This window comes from Malaclemys terrapin, chromosome 6, assembly GCF_027887155.1.
Source record: "Malaclemys terrapin pileata isolate rMalTer1 chromosome 6, rMalTer1.hap1, whole genome shotgun sequence".
Taxonomy (NCBI): Eukaryota; Metazoa; Chordata; order Testudines; family Emydidae; genus Malaclemys; species Malaclemys terrapin.
In genome coordinates this window covers 92883348-92911325 of record NC_071510.1, presented here as the reverse complement: position 1 = coordinate 92911325, position 27978 = coordinate 92883348, and the positions used below count along the sequence as shown (strand labels likewise).

Here is a 27978-nt window from a genome sequence, read left to right as displayed (position 1 = left end):
GAGCACTACCCGTAAACAAAAGGACGCCAAAAAACTGGACTTTTTCAGAAAGGTTTATTCAAAGGGTAGCCTTCAACTATGTATCTCTAACCAGCGAGTTTTGCTGGAGAGATACGATTTATAATCCATGGTACTCCCTGGCTAAATTTAAAAACTCTCTCTGCCCCAAAATTCAAGGCAGGAGTTCACTGCCCTCTTGGAAGAGGGTAAGATGTGGCCAGGACCACTCTCCAGGTGGCTCTGGATGCAGCCAACTCGGCCGCCAGGACAATGGCCTCCGCTGTCACCATGAGGTGGTGTTCTTGGCTCCAATTCTTGGGGCTTCCTCACAATGTCCAACAGTCCATCCAGGACTTCCCCTTCAAGACTTCACAGCCGGAAGGACTCAAGGGCCACCCTACAATCTTTAGGCCTTTATGCTCCATTGGCTTCCAGGAAGCACTTCAGGCCCCAGCAGCCTCCACGTTTCTTGGTGCCTCCAAGACAAGAGCCCTACAAAAGAAAAGGGAGAGGTTAAGTGGTGCCAACCACTTCTATCCACCTCAACCTCCCAGCTGGGGTCTCAGAGGTACTCAAGGGCCTTTTGAAGGTGCACCTGAGGGCATTATTACCAGTCACTGCTTCAGATCCATCTCCCCTTTTTATTTTTGGACCGTCTGTCCCATTTCAGCCCAGCATGGTCATAGATAACATCGGACTGTTCAATTCTAAGTACAGTGACAGTCAGTTATACCCTTCAATTTTATCCGCCCCTCCCTCCCACCTCTCTTCAGGGACCCTTCTCACAAGCAACTGCTTGTCCAGGAGGTGCAATCTCTCCTACAAATGGGGGCTGTGGAGGAGGTTCCGCAAGACTAGGGAGGAAAGGGGTTTTACTCATGATATTTCCTAATTCCAAATGCGGCTTCCAGACTGTTCTGGACCTGTCTCGCCTACTCAGATATCTCAAGAAACTGATGTTCTGCGTGATCTCCTTAGCCGAGACTGGTACGCTACCCTCGACTTAAAGGACGCATACTTTCACATTTCTATCTTCCGTGGCCACAGAAGATTTCTCAGGTTTGTTGTGGGTCAGTGCCACTACCAGTTCACCACTCTTCCCTTCAGCCTATCGGCAGCCCCTGGTTTTCACAAAGTGTATGATGGTAATATCAGCCTTCTTCAGATGGCGAGGCATCTAGGTCTACTCATATTTCCAACAACTGGCTGATCAAAGGTTGGTCACAGACTCAAGTTCAGATCAGCATCAGCGTGGTCCAAGCCACCTCCTGAACACTGGGCTTGCTGCTAAACGAACAGAAGTCAACTCTTGTCCTGGCTCAGAGTATAGAATTTATTGGAGTGATGCTCAACTTGACCCAAGCCAGGGCCTTCCTACCAGAGGCCTGATTCCGGACTATGTTGGACCTAATATCCAATATCATGGTCCACCCAATTACGACAAGTCAGGTTTGCCTCAAGCTACTGGGGCATGTGACGGCATGTACTTACATGGTTCAACACACAAGACTGTGCCTTAGGTCCCTCCAGATGTGGCTAGCATCAGTGTTCCTTGCATAGGTCCCAATCCAGGACATCTGTATAGGGGCGCAACCTGATCATCAGTACATACCTTTTTGCATCTTGCTACACCATCACAACAACAGGCCAGGGACAATGCCAGTTTCGGGAGAGTGGTGTTCCTGATGGTCTGCTTGTTAGTCACCTAACATGGAATGGACATGAGCAAGCAATCAAAGAAAAAACAGTTACTAACTTTTCCATAACTGTTGTTCTTTGAGATGTGTTGCTCATGTCCATTCCACAACCTACTTTCCTACCCCTCTGTCGGAGTTAACGGTAAGAAGGAGCCAAGAGGGTGCGTGGCTGGCTGCGCTGCTCCCCTTATACTGCCGCATGAGCATGCAGCTCCAGAGGGCACTAGAGCCAGCCTGAGGATACCACTAAGGGAAAAATCTCCAGCAACAGTGCTTGTAGCATGCGCATACCTATCATGGAATCGACATGAGCAACATCTCAAAGAACAACAGTTATGGAAAAGTTAGTAACCATTTTTTATCTGCTTTTTAAGGGACAAACATGCCGGCTACTTTTGGACATTTGGCAGGTGGCTATGATGGCCAATACTATGGATATCTGTGGAGTGAAGTTTTTTCCATGGATATTTTTTATAGCTGCTTTAAAAAAGAAGGAATAATGAATCCAAAGGTAAGATAGGAACTAGCTTTTTAGCATATACCATTACTGAATTTTTTAAACTTCAGAATTAGCTATTGTACAAGCTCCAAAACTAGATTTATTATAATTAGCAAATCAGTAGGTTTTAACATTTTAGGCCTTTCTTATTGTATGTATCAAATCCACTATATCAATAAAAAAGTTTATAAATGGTTTAATTTCATAGTAGAAAATCTGTATTTTAAGGGCATTTGTGTTTTACACAATTCTTGGCTATAAAGTTAAATATTTAAAACTTGTATAAGATATGACTCCTATGGTTTGTTAGGAGATGATTTCCACTTTCCCTTTTATTTTACACTGTACAGTATGGGAGAGCACACTGTCTCATGATAAAAGATTATGCATGTTCTGCTGCTGTAAAAGTTGTATGACACCAGTGACCTCTCTCCATTAATAGCAACTCACCTATGTGTTTTGTTATGCAATTACCATTCAGAGTATGGAAATCTAAATCTATTCTGGGCCTCCCCTTTTGCAGCACAGTATAACTTACTACTCTGTCAGATCAGTTGAAGTATTTTGTGTTTTGGTTTCTTTGTTTGGTTTTGGCAGGTTAAAAAATACATTCCCTCAAAAGGGAATCTTTATTTATTGGTTCATTCTAGAGCTGCTACTTTACTCCTTTGTAGGCCTTGACCACTTCTCTTCACAGCACAAAGGAAGGAAGGATGGCTGTTCTAATGGTTAAGGTGCTAGCCTGGGACTTGAGAGACCTATATGTAATGTTCTGACACAGACTTCCTCTGTGACCTTGGGCTAAATCCATAAAGGGGTTATCCACAAAGTGGACAACTGCCATTTATATGCCTAAATTCATAATTTAGATCCTCAGAATCCTTGTTCAGCTGCTGCCTAATCCTGCAGGTGCCTAAATTGCTACTGTTAAAGCCCCCTAGGTGCCTACATTTCTGTCGCTGGGTATACACCCATCTCATGCCTAAGGCCCAGTGGGTCCTCAGACTAATCATTCCCTGCCTCTCTCACTGTGGGGCCCGATCTGGTAGGTGTACTTCAAGCATGCCTACTGGATTAAGCCTCACAAAAAATGGAGGAGGACATGGTTGTGGTGGTGCAAACCTCCCTTATATAACCTTTAACCTAATAGTTAGAGCACTCACCCAGGGTGTGGAAGGTCCAGATTCAAATCCTTCCCCTCTGCTTGATGGGGACAGGGATTTGAACCCAGGGCTTCCACTTCTCAGGTGAATCCTCTGCCCACTGGGCTCTGAGGTGGATCTCGATCTCTCCTGGTAAAGCTCTTCCATTTTTTACATATAAATATTCAGCAGGCCAGAGAGAGAGAGAGGGAGAGAGAGGGAGAATGGTTCTATAGCCCAGTGGTTAGGGCACTAACATGAGATGTGGGAGATTCAAGTCCCTGTTCCACTGAGCTAAAGTTATAAGGGTGTTACCCCCCATCCCCTTTTTTACAAGAAAGGGTTTCAGTGCCTAACTCCATGAGAGGGTTTGTGGCTGTGAATGCTGAGAGGAGAGAGGCACCTGCCTCTGGCCTGGAGTTAGGTGCCTAACTCCCTTTGAGGAGTGGGGCTTAGGCTTCACCCCTCTCCTGGTGGGTACCTTAATTAGCTCCCTGTTCAACATGCTGGCTTTTGTTAATCCCATTTGTAGGCACCTGATTCTCCCCAGGCATTGTTTAGGGATCCTGGGCACCTAATTCAGTGCTGTGGATTCCACTAGACCGTGGGGCACCTAATAGTTAGGTATTGCAACGCTGAATCTACGTCCCATTTATGGATCTAGCCCCTTAGGTCTTTCCTTTTCTGTTCCGTGTGCTCTCTCTCTGCATAGGCACAATCCATTTTCTGAGAGCCTCTGAAAGATGGCTTAGAGTTTTGACTATTCAAAATTTCCCCAAATTGCTCTGTGACTTCTGTTTTTCCCTACACATTAAAGTGCCTTTTATTCTGAGTTTTATTTAGGGTTTTGTTTTTTTTCTGGACTTTTTTCTCTTTATATGAGAGGCTTAAAAATAATTTATCTTTTCAATTATCATGCCACTACCAAATGGATATTCACTGTGCTTCAGCTACATAGGTTCTTGGTGCCTTTCTTTAGTCCAAAGCCTTCTGGAAACTCTCTTTATGAAGAGGAGGAGAAAAATAGTTATTTCACTACAGTCTGTGACCTTTTATCTTTGTTCAGCTGCTCATATAACTTTTTAAGAAGGATCTACTTGTGTGAGCTACTTGGGGAAGGCTTTTTTTTTCTTAAAGTAACCTCATCTCCAAATCAGATCTGTTTAACCTGTTGTCCTTTCTGGTTGCATTCTTTAGAGGCATAATAGAGTTTCCCTGATGGGACGAACAACCCTCCATAAATAAATATCAGATACTCTAGTAAGATTAAATCTTTTCTTATTTCAAACAAAAACAGCCACCCCCAGGTGCCCAATTTAGGTTTTTTACTACAGAAGCAATTTCAAATAAGACCTCAAATAATTTCAATTTCAGAAATTCATGAAAGGAAGGCAGTTACTAGCATATCACAAGACTGGGGTTTTTAGAACCTCAGCTTACCTCTTCCTGTCAGAATGAAACTGAGGTTTCTCTTCCTGCATAAGCAGCTATCACATTAACCACTTGAGCGTTAGAAACTGTATTTTTAATGATCACTCATACTCTTCTTAACTCTGTAGCTTTATTATTGTCAGACTCCTCAATCCCTACAGATTTTATTGAGGAATCTCTACTCTCTCAAGAACTGGGAGATGTGATTACCTGTATGATGTAGTGAAAGATTTGTTCCACTGATACCACAGATTATTTTTTTTCCAAATTACTCTTTACTCTCCAAAGAACAAAGGCTCGATTCTGCATTAGACTTCCAGAGACTAACTCAAGCAGTAAAATATAAGCAGCACTTTCAGTATGTTCGCTCTTCAATAAGTTATTCAGACAGTGCACTTGGTAAGTCAGGGTAGCCTCAATACACTTCCCAGAGTTTTTAAAGAGAGATGTTAAAGATTCAGGAGCAAATTCTTCCCTTCTTTTCCCTCCATTGGAATAGAAAGCTCAAAACACAGCAGAATTACTATGGTTCTGCTGCATGGGGGAAAGCCATACAGGAACTTCCAGGCGTATCATAGGCCTAAATCCACAATTAAGGGCAGACATGGCTGCTCTGAGTCAAACCATGAGAGGTTTGGAAATAATTTTTTCTCCTGCTGCTCCAACCTATCTTGGAATACCAGTGGAAAGACCATTTACTGAAGCTTTTCTCAGAGAATGGGCTTTAAAGATGGTAAAGAAACAGCAGTATTAACCAGTAGTCCAACTGCTATAGCCAGTTTTTTCGATGTGTTAGAGACCATGTGATGGGAAATGAAGCTAAGGGATGAAACAACAGCATAGAGGCCTGTAGAGTTTCCAAAAAGATGCTCATCAAATCTTAGAATTTAACCAATCAACAGAACCTTCACTTAGTCCATCAGCACAGCTATCAAGAAGTTGTATAGTCTTATCAACAGACAACCTATTAGTGATGTATTATTTATGACAAACAAGGAAGCACCTTATCCTAATTCTTCTTCAGTCAGGAAGCCAAATAGATCTAGGAACTCCGCATGCAAAGAAACATCTTCCCATTGGCATTCATATCTCAGGGGCCCAAAATGCTATAAGAAGATTCATTAACTAACTATGAATGGGAACTAGTACTGAAGATGACTTCAGATGTTTTAACATTCCCTTCTCCTTTCTTGCTCGGGTAGTTCTGATAACTAATTATTGCTTCAGGAGTTACTGGCTAATTCTGTTAAAGGTGTCCACTTAAACAGAAGCAGTGTTGGTGCTTGGCTGTTGTTGCATCCAAACAAAAATTCCTCTCACACCTAACACTTCTATGAGATGGCATAATAGGTACTATAATGGAAACAAGGTACCTGAAAACATAAAACCTGTCAGCTCAGTACAGTGTGATATTTTCATTAAATTACTAATTCCATATGAATAAATCTAAAAGAATTTAAATGGTTTTTAAAATTAGAAAGAGAAGTTCTTACTTGTTGTTCTAGCATCATATTTCAACTGTTGGTTAAAATAACAATATTCTTAACATTACTTGTGATGTTGTCGGTGCTGTAACAAATCCATGTGCTTTAGGCAACAGACTCTTGTGGAAAAGCCCCCTGAACTTGGGTTTTGGCAGGGAATAAGTTTTTGTTACCTAATACATTTAAAATTAATGTTAAGGTCTATGAGTTTGTGTTCTGATAATGATTTAGGATAATTTAGATCCTTATTATCCCCCAATACTGCAGATAGGGATTCCTTCTGTTGGGAGCTGATAGCCAAGGATTTTGAATTAGGGGAGTGTGGACTTAAGGTCCCCTTGGCGTGTCTGGCAGTCTTCTGAGATAACCCATCCACCCTGGATTTTGGCAAAGCACTGTATGCATGCTGCCTCTTGGAGAACATCTTACATACCATAGGCAAATGGAAGGATTGTGACTACATAAATGTTATAAGACAACATGAGAGCTGTTTCTTCTTCAGGAATTGATGGAGGCCCCTGCAGACTTGAGCCCACTCTGGCCACATAGCCCTGGTTGTCTCTAGGATACACCTCAGACTTTGGCCCTTAGTATTAAGGGAGACTGAGAAGAGAGGCAGCTCCTACCATGATCAGCAAGCTGTCTTTCCTTTATTTGTTACTGATTTAGAGAATTGCATAAACATTAACATTCTGATTTACTTTTTCTGTCAGGCTGGAATGAAATACAGAAACCTTATCCTGAAACCTGGAGGATCTTTGGATGGGATGGATATACTCCAAAATTTCTTACAGTGTAAACCAAACCAGAAAGCTTTCCTATTGAGTAAGGGATTGAATATTCAATGAAGCAACTGATCCTTTGGAATGGTACATCAGCAAGGTGGGCATCTTGAAATTTCAGTATATTTCATGCCTTTCTTAGACAATGTATCACACAAGGGAAAACCAGTCACTTTTAGATTTTTTTTTTAATTATTATTGTATAAATAAACAATTTGATTTGAAATCTCACAGGGCTACAAAACTTAACACATTGTACAAACACATTCTAAGATACTGTGATGAAATTTGTATAGTGATTTTATTTGTGAATTGTTATGAAATTCTACAAATTAATCTAGGAAAAATACTGACTTGTATCTCTCTTAAAAGAGACATGGTTGAATTATTCTTTATGAATTAATTTAAAAATGAGAAAATACATTCCCCAAAATTAAATAATTGATTCATTTTTTTCTACAGTTTCTTTTATTGTATTGATAGCTCACTAACATCTACTGTCTAAATTAAACGCTCTTTACTATGATTTGGGTTTATCTTGCTTCCAGGCAGACGATCCAAGAATCAGACTTGGGAGAGGTGTTTTGCTCCTGAGGGTGTTATTGGATGAGAGATTTGCATTGATGAAACCTTCATCTTTTATTTTTATGTTAAACTATCATCATGTACCATGTAATTTAAGAACTTCTTTCCTAATTTCAGTTGTGTCTCCTGGGTTGGGTGAAACAGGTAAAGAAGCTAAGATCCTTGCAGTTCTATCATTATCTTCTATTTTTGTTGATATAAAGCTTTATTCTAGGTCACCATCCATCTCCTTTTCATTCTTTCATACCACCACTGGCAGTGACTAGAAAGCAATACTTGTACAATTATAATAATTTCAATTGTTCTGTGAAGTCTTTCATGATATGTAGAAAAAAAACAATTTATGTCTGAGGTAAATTTTAATAGATCGTGAAAATCAATCCAAGAATGGTATCCATGTGCCCTGAATCTTATTAGTAATTCTTTCCAAGGTGGCAACCAGGAGATGTTCCAAGAAAAGTCACATAACTTAATTATTTTACATGTTGATGGAGAGCGTGACTGTAAGTTCATGCAGTGGATTGCATTGCAGTTTCCTCCAATAGAAAATAACTACTTATGCAATTACCCAAATAAAACCATAGGCGCAGAGGCACTCATTCTTGGACTATATATAGGCATCACCCTTAATTTCCTGTTGTCCACTCCCAGCTTTTGGCAAACAGAGGCTAGGGACATGCAGAGCATGGTGTTGTATCCCTGCTTATCCTGGCTAACAGCCATTGATGGACCTATCTTCCATGAACTTATCTAGTTCTTTTTTGAACCCTGTTACAATTTTGGCCTTTACAACATCCCCTGGCAAAGAGTTCCACGTGTTGTCTGAGCGTTCTGTGAATAAATACTTCCTTTTGTTTGTTTTAAATCTGATGCCTATTAATTTCATTGGGTGACCCCTAGTTCTTGTGTTATGTGAAGGAGTAAATAACACTTCCTTATTCATTTTCTCCAAACCAATCAAGATTTTATAGACCTCTGTCATATGCCCTCTTAGTCGTCTCTTTTCCAAGCTGAAAAGTCCCAGTCTTTTTAATCTCTCCTCAGATAGAAGCTGTTCCATACCCCTAATCATTTTTGTTGCCCTTCTCTCTACCTTTTCCAATTCCAATACATCATTTTTGAGAGAGAGCAACCAGATCTGCATGCAGTATTCAGGATGTGGTCGTACAATGGATTTATATGGAGGCATTATATTTTGTTTTATTTCTATCCCTTTCCGAATGTTTCCTAGCATTCTGTTAGCTTTTTTTGAATAACATTGCACATTAAGCGGATATTGTCCGAGAACTATCCACAATGACTCCCAAGATCTCTGTCTTGAGTGGAAACAGCTAAGTTAGACCCCATCATTTTGTATGTATTGTTGGGATTATGTTTTCCAATGTGCATTACTTTGCATTTATCAACATTGAATTTCATCTGCCATTTTGTTGCCCAGTCCCCCAGTTTTGTGAGATCCCTTTGTAACTCTTCACAGTCTGCTTTGGATTTAACTATCTTGAGTACTTTATATCATCTGGAAATTTTGCCACCTTACTGTTTACCCCTTTTTCCAGATCATTGATGAATATGTTGAACAGCACTGGTCCCGGTACAGATCCTTGGGGGACACCACTATGTAACTCTCTCCATTCTAAAAATTGACCATTTATTCCTCCCCTTTGTTTCCTATCTTTTAACCAGTTACTGATCTATGAGAGGACCTTCTCTGTTATCCCATGATTGCTTACTTTGCTTAAGAGCCTTTGGTGAGGTATCTTGTCAAATGCTTTCTGAAAGTTAAGTACACCATATCCACTGGATCCCTCTTGTCAACATGTTTGTTGACCCCCTCAAAGAATTCTAATAGATTGGTGAGGAACGATTTCCCTTTACAAAAGTCATGTTGACTCTTCCCTAGCAAATCATGTTCATCTATGTGTTTGATAATTCTGCTCATTACTATAGTTTCAACCAGTTTGCCAGGTACTGAAGTTAGGTTTATCAATCTGTAATTGCTGGGATTGCCACTGGAGTCTTTTTTAAACGATGTCACATTAGCTAACCTCCAGTCATCTGGTATAGAAGCTGATTTAAGTGGTAAGTTACATACCACAGTTAGTAGCTGTGCAATTTCATGTTTGAGTTCCTTCAGAACTCTTTGGTGAATACCATCAGATCCTGGAGACTTATTACTGTTTAATTTTTCAGTTTGTTCCAAAACTTCCTCTAATTACATCTCTGTCTGGGACAGTTTTTCAGATTTGTCACCTAAAAAGAATGGCTCAGGTGTGGGAATCCCCCTCACATCCTCTGCAGTGAAGACTGACGCAAAGAATTAATTTAGTTTCTCTGCAATGGCCTTGTTTTCCTTGAGTGCTCCTTTAGCACCTTGATTGTCCAGTGGCTTCCTGCTTCTGATGTACTTAAACATTTTTTTGCTGTTACTTTTTAATATACAAACTTGCATGTCAAAAGTTAGGCAACTGATAAAAGTGGTCTGATTTCAGAGGTGTTAGGAACCTGCAAATCCCACTGACCTCATTTCAGAACATCTGAAAATCAGGACACTTATTTAGATACCACCTCTAAACACCCATGTTTTAAAATGTTGGCCCTCATTGTATCCTAAGTTTATAATACACAGCTACCTGCTGAATTTGTACTTTATCAACAAAGTGGTATAATACCTCTTTTAGAAAATTTTTTCATATCATTCTCACTGAGTACTCATTTCTGGCATGTGCCAAAAAGACAGAGCTTTCAGCTGCTTAGAACATTTGTTTGGCTTCACAACCCAGGGTTCTAAAATGAGAGTCAAACAATAAAACGGTGAAAATATTGCCGCCTTTTCTACCATAATCTGGCAATTATTATAAGGACTGGTGCTTCCACTGAGTATGGTGCTACCAGAAAAAACACTGGTGTCCTGCTATCTTGCTGCAAATGGCTGGTTTTCCAATAGGAAATGATATGGCTGCTAGTTCTTTTTAGACAAGTAAAAGAAAGATCTATTTGTCTGTCTACTACAGTATGTCTCCTGCCCTTCTTATCTTTTGTCTCTAGCATCAGGGCTGCATGCTGTTCCTACCTGTATACCATTTAACCTTCATTTCCTATCCCAATACTTTTTCCATGCTCTCATGATACTCTTAAAAGATTATTCCAAAGCTAATGACACTGCATCATATTCTTCTGTAACAATCTATATCCCTTAATACTATTTAACATCAGTGCCTGATACTGCTTCATTGTAGCAATTGTAGGACCATAGCACACCTCAGAAAAATGTGATCACACCTATTAGGAGAACATGCAGGATAAAGGGGTAAGGGATCACAGAATAGGAAGGACCTGTAAGTGATCTGCGGGCCAAGATGTTAAACGGAGGGACACAGTTAGATCACTGATGCAAACTGGACCTTCTGCCCCTTCATAGGAAGGAACTACAGTAACTGCCTCAAGAAAGGAATTTCTGACATTGTAACTGAAGATTTTAAAATGTCCATCTTCATAATCAGTGCATCGACCTTCCAATAAAGAGAGATAGTTAAGACCCACAATCCACTTTTATAGTGTGTGACAGGAAAAATGGCTTTGTCACTTGGGTATATCACACTGCTGTTGTTGTCACCATTTGTTTTATAAAATAAAGCTTCCTATTGTGTAGTCATTATGTAATGTGAATGTAATTTTCTTAAATGATTTTACTGTTTACTAAGTTTTTATATATACTGATGTTTGTATCATCACAAGTTATAGATGTACTCAATGATTTCTCAATTAAAAAAACAAACTTTCAAATGAGCAGTTGGAATTTGTGATGTTACGTTTGTTACCCATTGGCACTCCTCTCCCTGTCCTGCCCAGTTCCCAGCATCTCAGTACAACTCTGTGTAGCTCAGCAGCAGGGAAAAAAATGATTAATTTTGCAAGCCAGTTCTCTTTTGAATCATTTGTCTGGGTGCAGGTAAAATGCCTACTGCTTTAATGATCTTGAATGTGGTTGTGTGGTTAATAAATGGAATTGGAGCTATAACTAACAATATATTCCTTCATTCTAAAAAGGCACATTGGATATTGTCAACTTTCAATATATCTGTTAAGCCTACAAGTAAAAAATAGTTTTATGTCTAAGGGGAGACAATTTGTCCCTATTAAAAAAACCACCTCACAATTTGGAACAATATAGTTCAGTATTCAAGAGAAATCCAGGAGTGGAATAACAGAAAGATGTATGAAGAGCGAAGGGTATGTCTACACTTCGAGCTGGGTCTGTAATTCGCAACTTGAGCAGACATACCCAGACAGGCTGTGATCATACTGAAAATACAAGTGTGGTTGTAACAGTGTAAGCAGCAGGAGGGGTTAGGCTCCCTCAGGATGTTCCTGCATCTCGTGAGCCCCATCAGCCCCTTGCATCACAATGGTTACATTGTATTTTTAGTGTATTAGCTTCCTCAGAGTTAATGTGCATCTTCTCATGGAGCTGGGAATAACACTCCCAGCTCAAAGCATAGACATACTCTAAAAGGTACACTGCCAAAGTGGTGCACAGTGTTTTAGCCACATAACTCCCTGCTAAAATCTGTCAGCACCACATATGTTTCTATCCCTCCCCCTCTCCAGTTTTTGGGAGCGAGATTGGAATCTTTCCTCTTTCTGCATCTCCTCTTGGCAGTTCCTTTCCCCCCTCCCTTTCTTTGTGGGGAAAGCTATTTTATCCCACATGATGAAGGGGGCTGTTTGCCCAGTAAAATGAAAATGTTATGGCATCATGCAGAGGCAAATTAAGTGGAGCCTAGATTCATCATATTTCCAGCTTCCTCTCATTCCCTCAAAGGATCCACTTTAATTTGCCATTAGCCTCATATAAATGAACATGTTTAAAACAATGCCACTGGAAAATATAACACACTTTGTGACATAAACCAGATTGTTAATTTTAATCAGTAAATAGGATTAGCCAATCACCAATCTTGTTTCTTGCACAATTCTATTAAAATCTATTGTACCAATGTCGGTTAGACAAAAAACAATTACGATGACTATGATCATTTATAAGAGCAGTTATTGCAATGAAAAATGAGTCACAGGGTTAATGTCTCCAGCTTTCAGCCTTAGAACACTAAGTACTTTTTAGGGAACTGTGATATAAGGGCTGAGAGGTAAGTCAAGTGGGGAGCGTTAAAGGGGCTTTCCAGAAGCTGAGTGGGTTGCATGGGGAATGGTGAGAACAGAGAGGGAGCTGGCAGCCTAGGATGTGGTGGGTGGGAGTTAGATGTCTGGAAGTGTTGGGGAGTAAACCAACTACTGGGAGGGGTTAGAGACTGACTAGATGTCAGTGGCAAAAGAGGTTAAAGTGAGAGGCAGGGAACCAACAGCTGAGAGGAGGAAGTTGGACTGGGGTGTTTTTGTGAGGGTTGTGGAAAGGTCAAGATGAATGTTAGGGTGGAGACAGCAGGAAGGAATAGGAGACGTGGACAACTATACAAACCCAGTACCTCAGTCGGTTTACTGATCACGTTTGAGTGTTCTAAGAAAAGTATACAATTTAGCTGTGTGTGTGTGTACACATATGGGTATATAGAGATCATTGTCTTTTAAATCAACTGCAAAAGATAGCGCTAAAGAGCCTGAGATTATACATCAAAATGTTTAAATGATTCCACTTGGACATCATCTTGTGACGACAACATATTCTCTATGAATAGCGCTGATGCTAGTTCTCTTGTGTGTAAAGAAAAACTCTGCTATTGGGGACTTCAATTTGGGAGACATACACTGGCACTCTTGAGCAGCCAGTAATAAAACTTCATTATTTTCTAAAAATTATATATGATAATTTTCTTAACAGAAGAGGTCATTGCTGAGGTATCAGTGATCATAATCTGATTACATTGACACCTCCTCATCAATTATTGGGAGTGGACCACATCCACCCTGACCGAATTGGCTTTCAACATTGGTTCTCCACTTGTAAGGTAACTCCCTTCTCTTCATGTACCAATATATATTTATACCTGTATCTGTAATTTTCACTCCATGCATCTGAAGAAGTGGGTTTTTTACTCACAAAAGCTTATGCCCAAATATATCGGTTAGTCTTTAAGGTGCCACCGGACTCCTTATTGTTTTTGTAGATACAGACTAACACGGCTACCCCTCTGATACTATTCCTTATAGATATTCAAGTGGAGTGCATGAAAAAGCAGTAGTCTACCCTCTAAATTTTGGAGGATGCACTCGACTGGGAGCTGAAAAATTTGGCCCCTTGTTATCTTTCTAACCCCTTTATTTGTTAAGAGTGATTAGTTATATGGACAATCCCCATAAACAAGTTACAGCCAAGATCTGGCACAACATCAGAAATACAATTTCTGAATGCAATATAAAACTTAATGGGTACAGTCAATAATGAGAGACCCAGGCTTTTCACAAGGACAAATTGATTCGACATTCCAAATATGGACAAGTTTTGGCCTAAAAAGATATTGCAATAAAAGCACATAAATAGCGGGTTTCGCATAACCAACAATAAAGATGCATTTCATATAAGCATTGACTGCACTATCTGCAGGGCAGAAGCTATAGTTTTATACTTCAGTCCTCACAAACATCTATAGTAACTGCATCCTATTGAAAAGTTGATACTAAGACCTGTTAAAGGGTTTATACCAGCAACCTGTAAAATACTAATGAACCTAACTCAATGCAACTTCATAGGCACCATTGCCCTTTGAATAAATATTTAAATACAGAAATGAGTCAAAAGCACTGTTTGAAAGCTATAAAAACATACTATCTTTCCCAACCTGTATCATCTATAGAAGTTTTATTTCATCAGGCTTTGATGACAGAATATACAAAAAAGAGCACAGCAGTCGTAATAAATAAAAATTACAAGAAACCTCCTATTTTCTTGTAATATGGTCCTGACAACTAATATAAGCCTTTTAGGCAATACACACTGAATAACACGTTGGAAATTGTTATTTCTCAAATCCCACAGTTGTGTATCCTTGGTGTTAATGACGTTAACATTTTGTGAAACTGTTATAAAAGCTCTATTACTATTGTTAACGCTATCTAAAATAGCAGCCTAAGAACATGGATGAATCCAGCAGAACAACAAGAATCTATATGGCTTAACCTGTTCTGAATAAACCTCATAATAGAGCAAATCACCAAAAGCAACACAGAACTGTGATCAGTTTGCAAGGCCATAGAGAAACAGTCACTTCTTTTAAATTAAACAACATATGTACATGGTCTGGCTTTTTATCCATTTGTTATTATTTGGTATAGGCACCACTCCACACCCATACTTAGTTAGATTTGTTATTATATAAAGATACATAATTTCAGTTGTTAATTTTATTTTTAATTAAAGAGTTTGAAGGGGAAAATCCTTTTCTGTGGCTTTTTATTTTCTGTCTTTATCTGAGTGATACAAGACCTAATAATCTTGATAAGTCAAGCAGCACTTGTATATATCCATTGATACAGAATATAAGAAATTTTCTTTAGTAAGCAAAAGGTATTTTTAACCAGGAAAGGCTCTAACTTTAACCTTCCTGAATCCCCTGCTAGCATTAACCTACATGAATTAACAGTAGATTGAATGTCTCATTATTTTAATATTCACTCATACAGTTATTAACATCTCCTTTTCTTTCTCTCCTTCTGTCTGGTCCAATCTTCTTAATGTATTCCACCATAGTGCTGAAAGGCAGTGATAGCTATACCCGACTCGTCTGGTACTGTTGTTAATGGAATGGACAAGTAAGTAATCTTGTCATCTTTTTGGTAACACCGTCCTCCTGACATCTTTATTATTAGTCTTTTAAAATAACAACTAATAAGGGCCAATCCCTTCCCCCTCCCCAATGCTGCAGACTTTGAAGGGGATAAAAGGAGTAAATATCCTGTTGAGGGGCCATAGTCAAGGGGTATCTGTCTTGCATAACATCCTTCATTGGCAACCCTTGGGAAAATTCCTGTGGAAGTGAAGGCTGAGTTTAATAGTATGATCAAAGCTATTACCTCAAAATAAATATTTCTACCTTTAAACATTGTATAATGATTTCTTTACTATTGTTAAGACTAGGTAAACCTGCTCGTTTCACTTGAGTGATCAGATTACAGAGCTAACAGTAGCTCAGCATGTGCATTTTTTCTAAATTAAATTCTTGATGATTAAATACATTTCTTTTAAAAGGTTGTTTGAGATTTGTAGTGACTGGTATTTACACAGAACAGATCTCTGATCACCATGGTCCCAATTCTGTGACTTAGGGACAGATTCTCAAAGGTATTCAGGCTCCTAACTTCCATCAACTTCCTTTGAGGATCTGGCCCTTAATAACCTACATTTTCAAACTGCATGAACATGATCCACAAAGGAATAGGTAAGTGAAACCCACAATGCCTCTCTTAGCCTAGGAAGTGTTTAGTTATCAAGAAAGCTTCCTAAAATATTTAAAACTGATGCTGATTTTTTTCCCCAGGGTTTAGTAAGGAGCAGAGCCCATTATCATTGATCAACACACATTGTGGAAAATTAAACCTTTCCAGATTATTACCTCATGATGCTTAAGGATGTTTCAGAAGTTGTTTAGTTATGTGATACGTTTCATTAAAAAGGAAGGCCAATGTAAATGTAAATAATCTGATTCATGCTGTATTGTGCTCAGTGCCAAGCCAAAGTCAATTACACAAGAGGTTTGTGAGTTGTAGATATTTGCTTTACTCATAAAACTGCCACTCCCCTGTTCTACGTGTTCTGGGAAAGTTATCATTGAGGATCACAATAGGGAAGGATTACAATAGGAACATCCCAACTTGCTATCTATGTTTAATAGGATAGAATTGCTTTATCTTGGAAGAGAATATAATATGAGAGTGTAGTCTTGTTCTTGATTTTTAATTAGATTTGGTCCTCGCATATGGCTTTGTCAATAATTGGGTAATTGCATGAGTTCCTCCTGTGTTTGAGAGCTGTCTCTGTACACTTCCTGCAAATAGACTTTTATTATTAGCAACAACACACCTTTGAACAACATACTTCCTTTAGCCTGTCATTAGTTTGATCAGCTGAAGGACTGCAGTGTATTTAAAGGAGTGTTAAGAATGGACAGCAGTTGAAATTAATATTTCTAAATTCACATTTAATTTAGATTATAAGGACACTGTCAAAGCATTTGGATCCTGCCTGTTAAGTTGTATGTTATATTTGTAAAAGTGCTGCTTATTTTGTTAGCAGTTGGGGAAGAAGGGATTTAAAGTAACCTTTCTAGCACTTAGAAAATAACTTTCTTTTTCTGAAGCATAACATAATAATTCTTGTCTCTTCAGCTGGGTTTATTAATAATACTTTGTGGCTACAAACATAGCCACATCTGGGCACCCTACTGCCTAGTGCAATTCTTAACCCTGAGTTAGGTGCAAGGCATCCCATGCATTGTATGGGGAGAGTAAAGCACCTAAGAAAAGGATTCTTAGAGGCAGAAAACCAAGTGGGGAGCCACCTAAATTAGTCAAGAATGAAATACAAAGGAAAGGGACGGGACTTGGGCCCAGAGCCACAAAGGCGTTTAGGTGCCTATGTCTCACTGATCTGGGCCTTAGGCACCTGACTAATAGGCTGGAGAGAGGCACTTATCTCCACTTGGAATTCTCAGCTGTGAATTCTCTCCTAGAGTTAGGTGCCTTCAGGTCAGCCCTTTCTCATAAAAAATGAAAGACTCTCAATAGCCCAACTTGGATCTAAGAGCCCTACCTTCAAAGTCCTATGCTGCCTGATTTGGTGTGGGGACTTGAACCCAGGTCTCACACATCCATGGTGAGGGCTCTAACCACCATTGCTCAAAGTGGGCAGAGATGATTTTGCCTGGGCGCATACCTTAATTCTATTTCCTGGTTTTCAGAAGTTTAAGTTTTTCTGAACTCTATGTTCTGTAAGGGCACAAGGTGCCACTGGATGACCCTAGTTCCGAACTAAGTCTTTGTCAGTTAATTTCCTTGGGGTTTTGGTTTGTTAGTTTTTAAAACTGAAAGATAATTATTTATTTGTTTGTTTAGGAGTTAGTGATCATTGGCATGTGAGTGTAAGGTTCAAGCCTAGCCACTGACCCATCTGTGGAACTTAATCCTTTGTTGAATAACATTTTCAATATTAACAGGAGTACTTTGTGGCACCTTAGAGACTAACAAATTTATTAGAGCATAAGCTTTCGTGGACTACAGACCACTTCTTCGGATGCATACGAAGAAGTGGGCTGTAGTCCACGAAAGCTTATGCTCTAATAAATTTGTTAGTCTCTAAGGTGCCACAAGTACTCCTGTTCTTTTTGCGGATACAGACTAACACGGCTGCTAATCTGAAATTTTCAATATTGCTTCCCCAAAGGGGTGGTGGGTGCCATGCAAAAGCAGGGCTAAATGTTGGGTGATTTAGAACCTTTGGAGCCTAATCATAGCTATGGTTTGAACGTCAGGAAACATTGGTAGAATCTCAGTCTTAAAAAATGCTGGTTTTGGTGGGGGACAACATCTCAGGGGTCGCTATATCAAATCACCCTAAATTTGGATCGCTAACTAGGGCCTGCACCTTAATGAGGCACACCAAATTTCAAGGCAACTTGAGTAACCATGTGGATTTTATAGCACTTAGAAAAGCCTTCCTTTAAAAAGAAAGGGTCTTCTCAACCTTAACTAAGTGGAGCTGGCAATGGTCAGCAAATCCTTGCATGCATATTGAAGTTCAGAATAAACTCTCACTTTGTTTCATCTTCTTTTACAATTGCAGTATATATGTTAGTGATCATGAAGTAATAATATTCACATTGTGAGCAGCTAGTGGCATTGTTTCAAAATTGCTACTTATTAATGTCACCATAGTTATCCATAAAAACATCACTGAACAGTGATTCTAATCTAGTGCTACCCTAGAATGTAGCTGCTATTTTAGAGGGAGAGTAAATAGCCTATATAGCAGTAACATTGGTGATATCTAGAACACAATCTCAAATGACAGGTTAATATAATATTTATAGTTTGATTTTAAAAAGGGGTACAATAAACATGGTTGTTCTGTACTGTGTAAAACTAGTAAAATAACAAATGTGCATATTTTATTTTTGCATTTAATATAATTATACCAGATAATCAATGAAGGAAAAATACACTAAGATATACAAGTACTTAGTAGGAGAAGTGCTAATGTGTTAATGATGAAAAAGAGTTAATTTCTGGAACACAAATAGGTCTACCTCAAGAAATGATTCATTTAAAAAAGATTCTAGAATATATTTGTGTCGCTAAAACAAAGGAAAGTTTTTGCAAGAAACAACTGAACTGAATATTTTTACAGCCACACCCACATGAAGACTTGTACCCCTTATATTCTGTTGCCTATATGACAAAATGTTTGATCAGAGAAATTAACCTGGTACATTAGAAAGACTGTGCTGTTAGAAAATCTATATATAGCTTCTAAAGATAAATACTGGTGAGAAGCTCACTATTTGTGAGCTGGACTAATGCTATGTGGTATTCCAGGAGATTCCTTAACAGAATACAAACTCTATGTCCCTAACTTTTGGTCAGTCCAAAATATAGCTAGTAATCCTGCTGGCTCTAAAATTAACAAAGCCTGGTTGACGTATTAAACCAGGTATACTGTATACAAGGGAGAGTCACTGGGTTATTATGAGTCCAATCAAGAAAAGTATACTCACTTTCTAATTTATTTTTAATTTGCAGGAATCAACTTGGAAGGCTGTTATATAAAATAATTCAGTGAGGACACTTACCTCCCTGCACCAAGGAGGTCATGGTATTTGTAATCCAGAGACCATTCAACATGGCTGCCTTATTCAATACCATGAATTCCAAATACAAAAATCTGAGTTGGCAGCAAGAATGGAACTATCTCTACCCTCATTTAATCACACTAGGCAAACCAGATTTATTATGACTCAGTGTCCCTGGAACAACTGGAGAAGGTTATCTGATGTATTACATTACACCAGGATAAATAAGATTAAAGATCTTATTATATCTCTGGAAACCAAACAAGTGTTCTAATGAGGCTATATTCCCTCCACATGCTCTCTCCCACCAGTACTGAATATTTTTAACCTCAGTCCCATATTTATATCCTGCATACACACACATGCATAACTACAAGCTTTTGCTGCTAATATCTTAACCGTTCTAATCTGCGCTACTTGTCAGAGATGTCTCTTTCCATATTGCCACATTTAATAACTGAACATCTTGCTGGGGTCAGTCTCATTCAATTGATCTGATTTTATAGTTAAAACAGGAAAAGCTATCTGATTTCTATAATTTTTGATTACAAGCCTTCCGTAATCAGCTTCCTGTTCCCACTTGTAATTACCCATCCATAGTGCCATCCTGCTTGTAGTTTCAACACTTGCTCAACTTGTGGGGTGCAGACTGAGATCATTTTCTGGTTTACCTTCCTAACCTTGCCTATAAATGTAAGGTTAATTTCTTAATGTGGGGCCCTATTTGAATCTAGATTAGACTCTTAAGAATTGCTCTCTATCCTTCTACCCATGTCTCCTAAAACTATGCATATCTAGGAAAACGGTCACTTAGCTATCTTACATAGGGATGAATTGCATTGCACACTGTTTACAAGTAGCAGCAGTGGCAGCCCCATGACAATGAGTTTCAATTCTGACCTCACCGGGCTGCGTGTAAAGGGTGAGGGGGTAGTTCTGGCTACTTCTCCATTCAGCCCAGGAGAAATGACTTTGTTTGAGACAACTGCATTTTAAACTTTTTTAGCTAAGAATGAATACCCACATACCTCTTTGTTCTATGCCTGTACAGCCGCTAACACAATGGAGTCCTGGTCCATGATTTGGGAGTCCTAGGTGCTATTGCAATACAAATAATAAACCTGGTTCATTTACAGTTAAGGTTGCTACAGTCCACCTAATTCTGATACACAGCACAAAATGAAAACACTGCAGGTTTTTTTTTTTTTTTTTTTATAAAAAAAGCCTAAGCCTTAAGCTATATTAACAGGTACTTCAAAGCCTCAGAATTCATATATTTTGTTAACAAAGATTGGCTAGACTCTCAGTTGGTGTAAAGCAGCATTGTTCCATTGACTTTCAATGGAACTATGCCAATTTACCCCAGCTGAGGATCTGGCCATACTATTGCTGTGTGAAAATTCACCTTATACATTTCAGTGACAGTCTTAACTCTGACTAGAGCTGGTAAAAAAAAAAAAAAGGACGTCACTTTTGTGAATGTTTTCATGCAAATCAGATCATTTTTTGATCTCCGAGCAACTCTTCAGTGAAAAGTCTCATTGAGATGTTTCAGTCAGTTCTACAGCTGGCCAAAAAATTAGATGAAACTTTCACAAACACAGCAAAATCTTAAGTATGTTTTGTTGTGATTGAAATTCAAAATGGCAATGGAAAATTTTGTCAAAGTTGTGTGTGTCAAGAAATTCTGACCAGCTGTAACTCAGACCCACAAGACATATGGACAAACTCTTCCAACACTGACATGTACAAATTATACATTAGACAGTCAAATATACACATATATTAATGATGTAATAGGACAAAATAGTTTATCCATATGTCTTGTGGATCAAAGATAAAGTTGTTACTGGCTACCTTGGTAAAGCTTCTCTGGGGAATGAGAGCTCTTCAGTGGGGGGAGATCGGGGGGAGGGAGGGCTGAGAGTGGAAACTTCAAGAGGCACTTGCAGCCAGGAATAGCCCTTTTGAGCTTGTTTAAAGTTTTATGATTGTAGAAGCAAAAGGCAATCTCCAGCATTCATTACACCCCCTTTTGAAAGATGCAGCATGACAATTTCCTCCTGCTGCTGGATGCTGTCACTCCCACACCTTTCCCGGTGAGTCCCTATTTGGGGCATAGAGCGCTAATGGACACATTAGCTAGTCCCTCAAGTTTGGTTGGGGAACATTAGGGCAGCATTTTTTCCAGACCTCACAGTGGCTCAAAGGAGTGGGAGGAGACTCTCTACTCTCTTTCCTCTCCTCCCCCATAGGAAGGGCCCCAACATGTTTTTTAAAATGTATAATTGGCATAAGCCGGGCTCTTAGTGTCACTGTGTGAACAAAAATTTCTGTCTTTTCTGAAATTTGGCATGAAAATATGCTAATGTCTTGAGTCCATACAAAGGGTTTGCTGTTGGAATGACACTGTCCAGCCCGTTAGATATGTCTTAATCCAGAAAGCAGAGCTGTGTTCCCGCAGAGATCTTTTGCCCTTAATGGAAGTGCTTAGCCCATCCCCTCACACTTCCTCTGAGATTACTTAACATTGGTGGATCTCTAGGGACAGACTACATCATCCTGATGTTGACAAATGCCTTGCTAAAGGGAATAATAATGAGTAAAATGGGCTCACGCAGATAAACTTGCCATCCCACAGGGTCCTGGAAATCCCACTGCATGAAAAAAAAAAGATAGATACTTTATTAGCTAAATATTGTCATAGTAACACTCCATCAAGTGTCTGTGGAGGTCCAGATTCTGCCTGGCTGCTCCAGAAATGCTTGACAGGAAGAGGCAAGAAGGTTTCTTCCAGCCTTTGCACCACTCTGCAGTGGCCAGGCAAGGGACAATGTCATTCCATGCCATCCCTCCCTTGAATCTTCTAGGGCGCAAGATACCCCAAAGGGAACAGGGAAGAGGGAGCCCATGCTCCACCACCTAATCAGTGACCAGTACAGCTGTCACCTGGAGTACAGGGAAGAGTATTCTGTCCCAAAGGGACATAGGAGTGTGATGAGGAGCTCCAGGAAGACTTCCACCAGTAGCTCTACCCTGCCACTGCTCCCAATGCAGGCCAATGTTTATAAGGTCCCATGCAGTCCTGAGTGAGTAGCCATGCTTGTATAAAGTGGAGGAAAGAAATGTCTGTGGGTTAGTTAAGAAATAGCTATTCAGGAGTGTGGTGCAGTATATGACTAGAGATTGTAATTGCTATACCCAGTTTTGGACATTATCTTATCCTGATTTATGAAATATAATTTCCATTCTGCTAAATAACTATAGCAACAGCCTTTCAGAGTTGTCTCCACAATATTTTAATGTTGTTATAAGTAACAACTATTCTTATGCAGACAAAAACACCTTGCCAATCAATGCATGTGAACTCCACTTTAAAAGTGAATTAATGTTGTCTATTGACTTTTGACTTTGTATTTTAAGCAGATGGGATGTGTCCATGACAACTTTCCTTTTGAAAAGTTAAATCCCAGAGAGTTCAGTTTAAAAGAGAAAAAAGGTCCAGGATTTCTGTTGTTGATAAAATGGAGGAGTATTGGCTGCTTTCTTTGTGGTGGTTGTTGTTATGGGTGGTTTTTTTGGTTGGTTATTTTAGCTGAAATCAGACTGGATATGACTCTTAGTATTTCTAATTTTAATTATCATATCCTTAAAAGAATAGGCTACACCAGGGGTAGGCTACCTCTGGCAGGCGTGCCGAAAGCAGCACGCAAGCTGATTTTCAGTGGCACTCACGCTGCCGGGTCCTGGCCACCAGTCCGGGGGGCTCTGCATTTTAATTTAATTTTAAATGAAGCTTCTTAAACATTTTAAAAACCTTATTTACTTTACATACAACAATAGTTTAGTTATATGTTATAGACTTATAGAAAGAGACCTTCTAAAAACGTTAAAATGTATTACTGGCACGCGAAACCTTAAATTAGAGTGAATAAATGAAGACTCGGCACACCGCTTCTGAAAGGTTGCCGACCCTTGGGCTACACTTTAGCATTTCTTATTCTGAAACAAAACCTTCCTGTCTTCTCTTGGGCAGGAGCTTAAGACATCTGTGTCACTATGGAGAATTAAAACTAAAATGTAAAGTCACCTCAGTGGAAGGTTGGGGAAGCAGAGGTCTTTAACATCTTTTGAAAAGTCACAATTGTATAAACTGATACTACTGATTTTAGTAATGAGTGACATTATTAATTAATGTATTTCTTGCATGTGTCAATGATACACTCAAAATATAGATATTAATATTGAATCACTGTATGATGCTATTATGGATAGGATTTAGTCTGATAAATGAAATATATCAGCCAAATACAACATAAGCAAAAGACTGTTGCTTGAAAAAGATTTTTTCCTTTTTTAGTTCCTTCTCCAATCTTTATTGAGCCATTGGGGGAATAATGGAATATCCTTGATTCTAGCCCCCTTTCTCTTGACACTGCATAAATCAAGGGTGAAATTGAAACAGTGAATCATCATAGCAAAGGAGAAGAGCTTCTTATTAGTAATAAGTAGGGAAAAGAAAGCCACAGGGTTCTGCTGTTCCAGTTCTAACAATTCTTTTCTTTCTTGTGTCATTTTCACATTGATCAAATTAACTGATGCCTCTTTAGACACTAATTGCTGTATTGATGAGTCTGAATTGGCTGGTCACACTGGTTAGCTGAAAAAAATATTCCTAAGAGGTAAAAATGTTAATTGTATTGATAATTACTTTAAAGCTTTTATCTTACTTTAGCCAATGTCCATTTCCATGGAAACAGGAACAGGTACAGCAGCATTCAGCAGAACTGTTCTGAACTCTTGGCAATGTCAGCCATGGCTGAAGGTGGAAAGACAATTATGCAAACTGCACTTACAGATTTTATAAGATTTCTGAAGTTTCTAGTGTTTTAACTTAGAAATATAGGAAGGAAATTCATCTTAGGGATGAGACTCCACCTTCATAAGCAGTAGGGCCAAATTATGGTCTTGATTTTGCCCTCAACTGCGTTGGAGGGGGGTCTGAGGGTTGTTTGGCAATCGGAGTCCTCAGGAAAAATTCTACCTGACTCAAAAACAACTTTCTTGGGGGTTCTTGGGCTGAATACAGCAGTTACACAACCCTTAGCCCTTGTCTTCTAGGAACATCTTTGAAAATTTTCCCACCATGACTACCAGTTCATCTGAAATTGTAAGCAGACTAGTAGTTTAACCTATCCAGATAATTTGCTCCTTTCGGTCCAGCAGTGACATAAACAATTTAAAGTGCCATCAATGTAACTGTGGAAACTTCCTAAATATCAAATACCTTTTAGTATTCTGGAATAAGTATTTTTTTCTTTCAAACCCTGCAAAGGTTCTATATATTTCTGTGTACTGCTTGCACTTGCTTTATGAAGTAGGAATTATTTTGGATTCCTGCTACTAGTTATTTGGTAGATGATGTTACTGGTCTTTATGAAGTTCCCATATTTTGTGAAGCAGATTTAGGTAATGAATTATGATTTAAGTAAAGCATGGATAAGGGGTAGGGAGGAGAACTATAGTGAAACGTAACATATGTTAAGGTGAGCTTCCTATAAATAAGCGTACCCCATTGGGACAATTAAGGCAAGTTGGCTGATATATGTGATGACTTCGCTAGGCATCTGTTCTTTGCAGCCCTTCTCCACCCCTCACCAAATGAGGAGGAGGAGAAGCTTGGTAGCCTTGATGTCAATAGGCCACTCTGAATGACTTGTTCATCAGAAGTTCAAACAAGGGGCAGTGTCACAGGGAGGCTGGATCCATTGCCCCTGGACCAGAGCAGGTGAGCCCAATCTAGCCAATTAAAGGGGGTGGGGGTACCTACAGAGGGCCTATAAAGGGCTGCTAATTGGTAGGGAAAGCCACACTGGAGCAGAGCTAATGCCTGTGGTGGGTCCCTAGAGCAAGGGGCTCAAAGAAGTAGCACTGGGGTGGCTGCTTCAGGGTGGGAACAGAGCTGATGGAAACTGGGAAGTTACCAGGAACAGGTGTGCTAGAAACCCTTGGGAGAGGTGGCCCTGAGGCTAAGCTGAGATTTTTTGTTTGTTTTGCTAAGTTTAGACTTTTTTTTTCCTGTTTGTTTGTTAGCCTCTGTAAGTCAATAAATCTCCTTGCAAATGACTGGGTGTGGCAGCACATGCTTTCGAGCTGGGGAGAAACACAGCCTGGTGACATGTAGCTATCATACTCTACAGCAGAACAGTCATGCTATATCAATGACATAATTAGTACCCAGTGGGCAGCACTAGCTATGGAAGGCATGTCTTGATCTGGCTTGCTGCTGAAACTGATTTTTCTTCCAAATGTCAAATTTAACCCCATGCAGGGTAACCAAGCTGTCTCTGTCAGTCATGTTTCCTACAACATTTCATCAGCTATTGGCACATGATCAGGAAGAGTTTAACTGCTGCTCATGGCATTAACGTGATGTTACATTATATTTTTTAAAAATTGTGTTACAGTAGCACTAAATAATAAACACTTAATAAAAGACAGTTGCAGTCCCAAAGAGATTACAATCTACATAGAGAAGACAAGAATTATTATTTTTCCCAATTTACAGAAGGATAATAGTGTACAGATTGATCCAGTGACTTGCTCAAGATTCTATATAGATAAATTCCATGGCAGAGTCAGGTTTACAGCCTAGTTCTCCAGTACCTTAACCACAAAACCATCCTTCGTCTCTAAAACAAGATTAAGTGAGAGACTGTGACCATGGGAGATAGAAAAAAGATTAAAATATCTAAATGTGTCAAAGCAAACGTCAAGGTTTAAGTGTGTCTTAATTAAACAAACTTATCTGATGTAGCATAAAAGTACTTCAATGCCAGCATATTTTGTTTGTTTTGGAAATACCTCCGTTGTATAGATCCAATCAAATGTCAGTTTGTTTGAAAGTTATAACTAGTGACATGTTTTCTTTCAATAGCTCCTGTGCCACTAGGACTACTTTAATTAAAATAACTTGTTCCATGAGAGAGCAGAGATACCACTGCTTAAAAACACCGCACTGCTACACTCTAAATTGTTCTGCTTAATGGCATTAGAAGCACTAGTTTGTCCTGATCAACAGTTCTGCTGACGTCCTAGGTGCCAACTGAGAGCCAGAACAGGTGGGTCTTCCATAAACAAGTGTGTTAATGGGAAATGTTAGGCCATGTAAATACTGTACCACAGAACAGATCTCTGCACCATGGCCCTTCTATTATAAACCCTGTTTTCCTGAGGTTTATGACCTGCCTATATGTAGAATTATTTTACACACAACCATTAACACTGAACTGAAACGGCCAAAAAAAGGAACTGCCTAGGACAAATAGAAATTCACAGTCAAGCCCTATGTTTAAATGGGGTCTTAGGCAAAGAAGTTCAGAACTGTCCTGAATCTTTGGCTATCCCCCCAAAACAAACTGACCCCAAACCTTACCTGTGGTTCTGCTCCTGTTGGATGAGGCACTGCCAGCTCCTAACCCCACCTGCGCCGTCTTCCTTCCTCCCCATGACTTTCCCAACAGACCTGCTTCTTCCTCCATCATAAACATCCCAGACACACCTGTATCCTCTATATTTTGAAAGAACTGATTGCAGAACCCAGCAGCTCTGGCAGCCTCTGATAGTCCCTGGCTCCCACTGAGTTAAAATCTCCAATGCTCTGATGTAAGTATTGTACTGTAAATCATATAAGCCTTAAAGCATGTGACTTTTGAATTCAGTGATGGATGTAGCCCAATCATCACAAAGCTGCCAGGGCTACAGTTAACATAGCAGGACTGAAGGGGTGTATGAATTAGAAATCACAATAGGACTTACTCAAGAGTCATATCTTAGAGGAGTATTGGAGAGCCATGGAAAAACGGCTTCAAGATATTTGTATAACTGGATTCTTTTGCCCATCTCAGATTTGCCATACTGCAAACAAACATGCATGTTACCCATGAACATTGATAAAATCTAATATATCTTTCCAAGCCCAGCTCTACAATACTACCCCACTGAACCATTAAATTTATTCCACGGATTTGCAATCACAGAATTCTAGCACACAGTGATGAGCCTTTTTAACTGTGGTCCTGTCATCTAGTGCTGTGGAGTGAGACACTGTCTCCATCCCACTGGCAGCCCAATTCCAGGGGTTTGTATTCATGGCTGGAACAGTTCACTGTTCACTCTACGCCAGGGGTCGGCAACCTTTCAGAAGTGGTGTGCCAAGTTCACTGTAATTTAAGGTTTCCTGTACCAGTAATACATTTTAACGTTTGTAGAAGGTCTCTATGTCTATATTATATAAATAAACTATTGTTGTATTTAAAGTAAATAAGGTTTTTAAAATATTTAAGAAGCTTTATTTAAAATAAAATTCAAATGCAGATCTTATCAATTTAGTGTGATCCTTGTCTGGGATCCTTGTCTGGGGTTCCAGCCACCAGCCCCGCTCAGCCCACTGCCGGTCTGGGGTCCAGCCGCTGGCCCTGCTCAGCCCGCTGCCGGCCTGGGGTTCCATTCACTCAGCCGGCAGCGGGCTGAGCGGGGCCGGCGGGGGGCTGAGTGGCTCAGT

At 39.5% G+C, this 27978-nt stretch overlaps 1 protein-coding gene and 1 long non-coding RNA gene across 5 annotated transcripts in view; one reads left to right on the top strand and one right to left on the bottom strand.

Moving 5' to 3' along the window:
* Window positions 1-11400, top strand: part of NLN (neurolysin) — a 53397-nt gene extending 41997 nt beyond the window's left edge. Inside the window, exons 12-14 of one of the 3 annotated variants that reach the window (XM_054032302.1) lie at window positions 2072-2208; window positions 6967-7135; window positions 9854-11400. In XM_054032302.1, the coding sequence (XP_053888277.1) occupies window positions 2072-2208; window positions 6967-7101 (272 nt within the window). In that variant the 3' untranslated portion in view covers window positions 7102-7135; window positions 9854-11400. Of the gene's footprint in view, window positions 1-2071; window positions 2209-6966; window positions 7136-7583 lie in introns of all 3 variants that reach the window. The other 2 variants (XM_054032301.1, XM_054032300.1) reach the window with 2 other exon arrangements.
* LOC128839368 (uncharacterized) lies at window positions 40-27057 on the bottom strand. 2 transcript variants are annotated; one of them, XR_008445404.1, is made up of 2 exons: window positions 26851-27057; window positions 40-492 (listed from the first exon to the last, which is right to left on the bottom strand). It is a non-coding gene; the product is annotated as an uncharacterized LOC128839368 (long non-coding RNA). The 2 variants fall into 2 exon arrangements; XR_008445405.1 differs by lacking the exon at window positions 26851-27057 and adding an exon at window positions 1613-1763.
* Window positions 27058-27978: the final 921 nt, after the last annotated feature.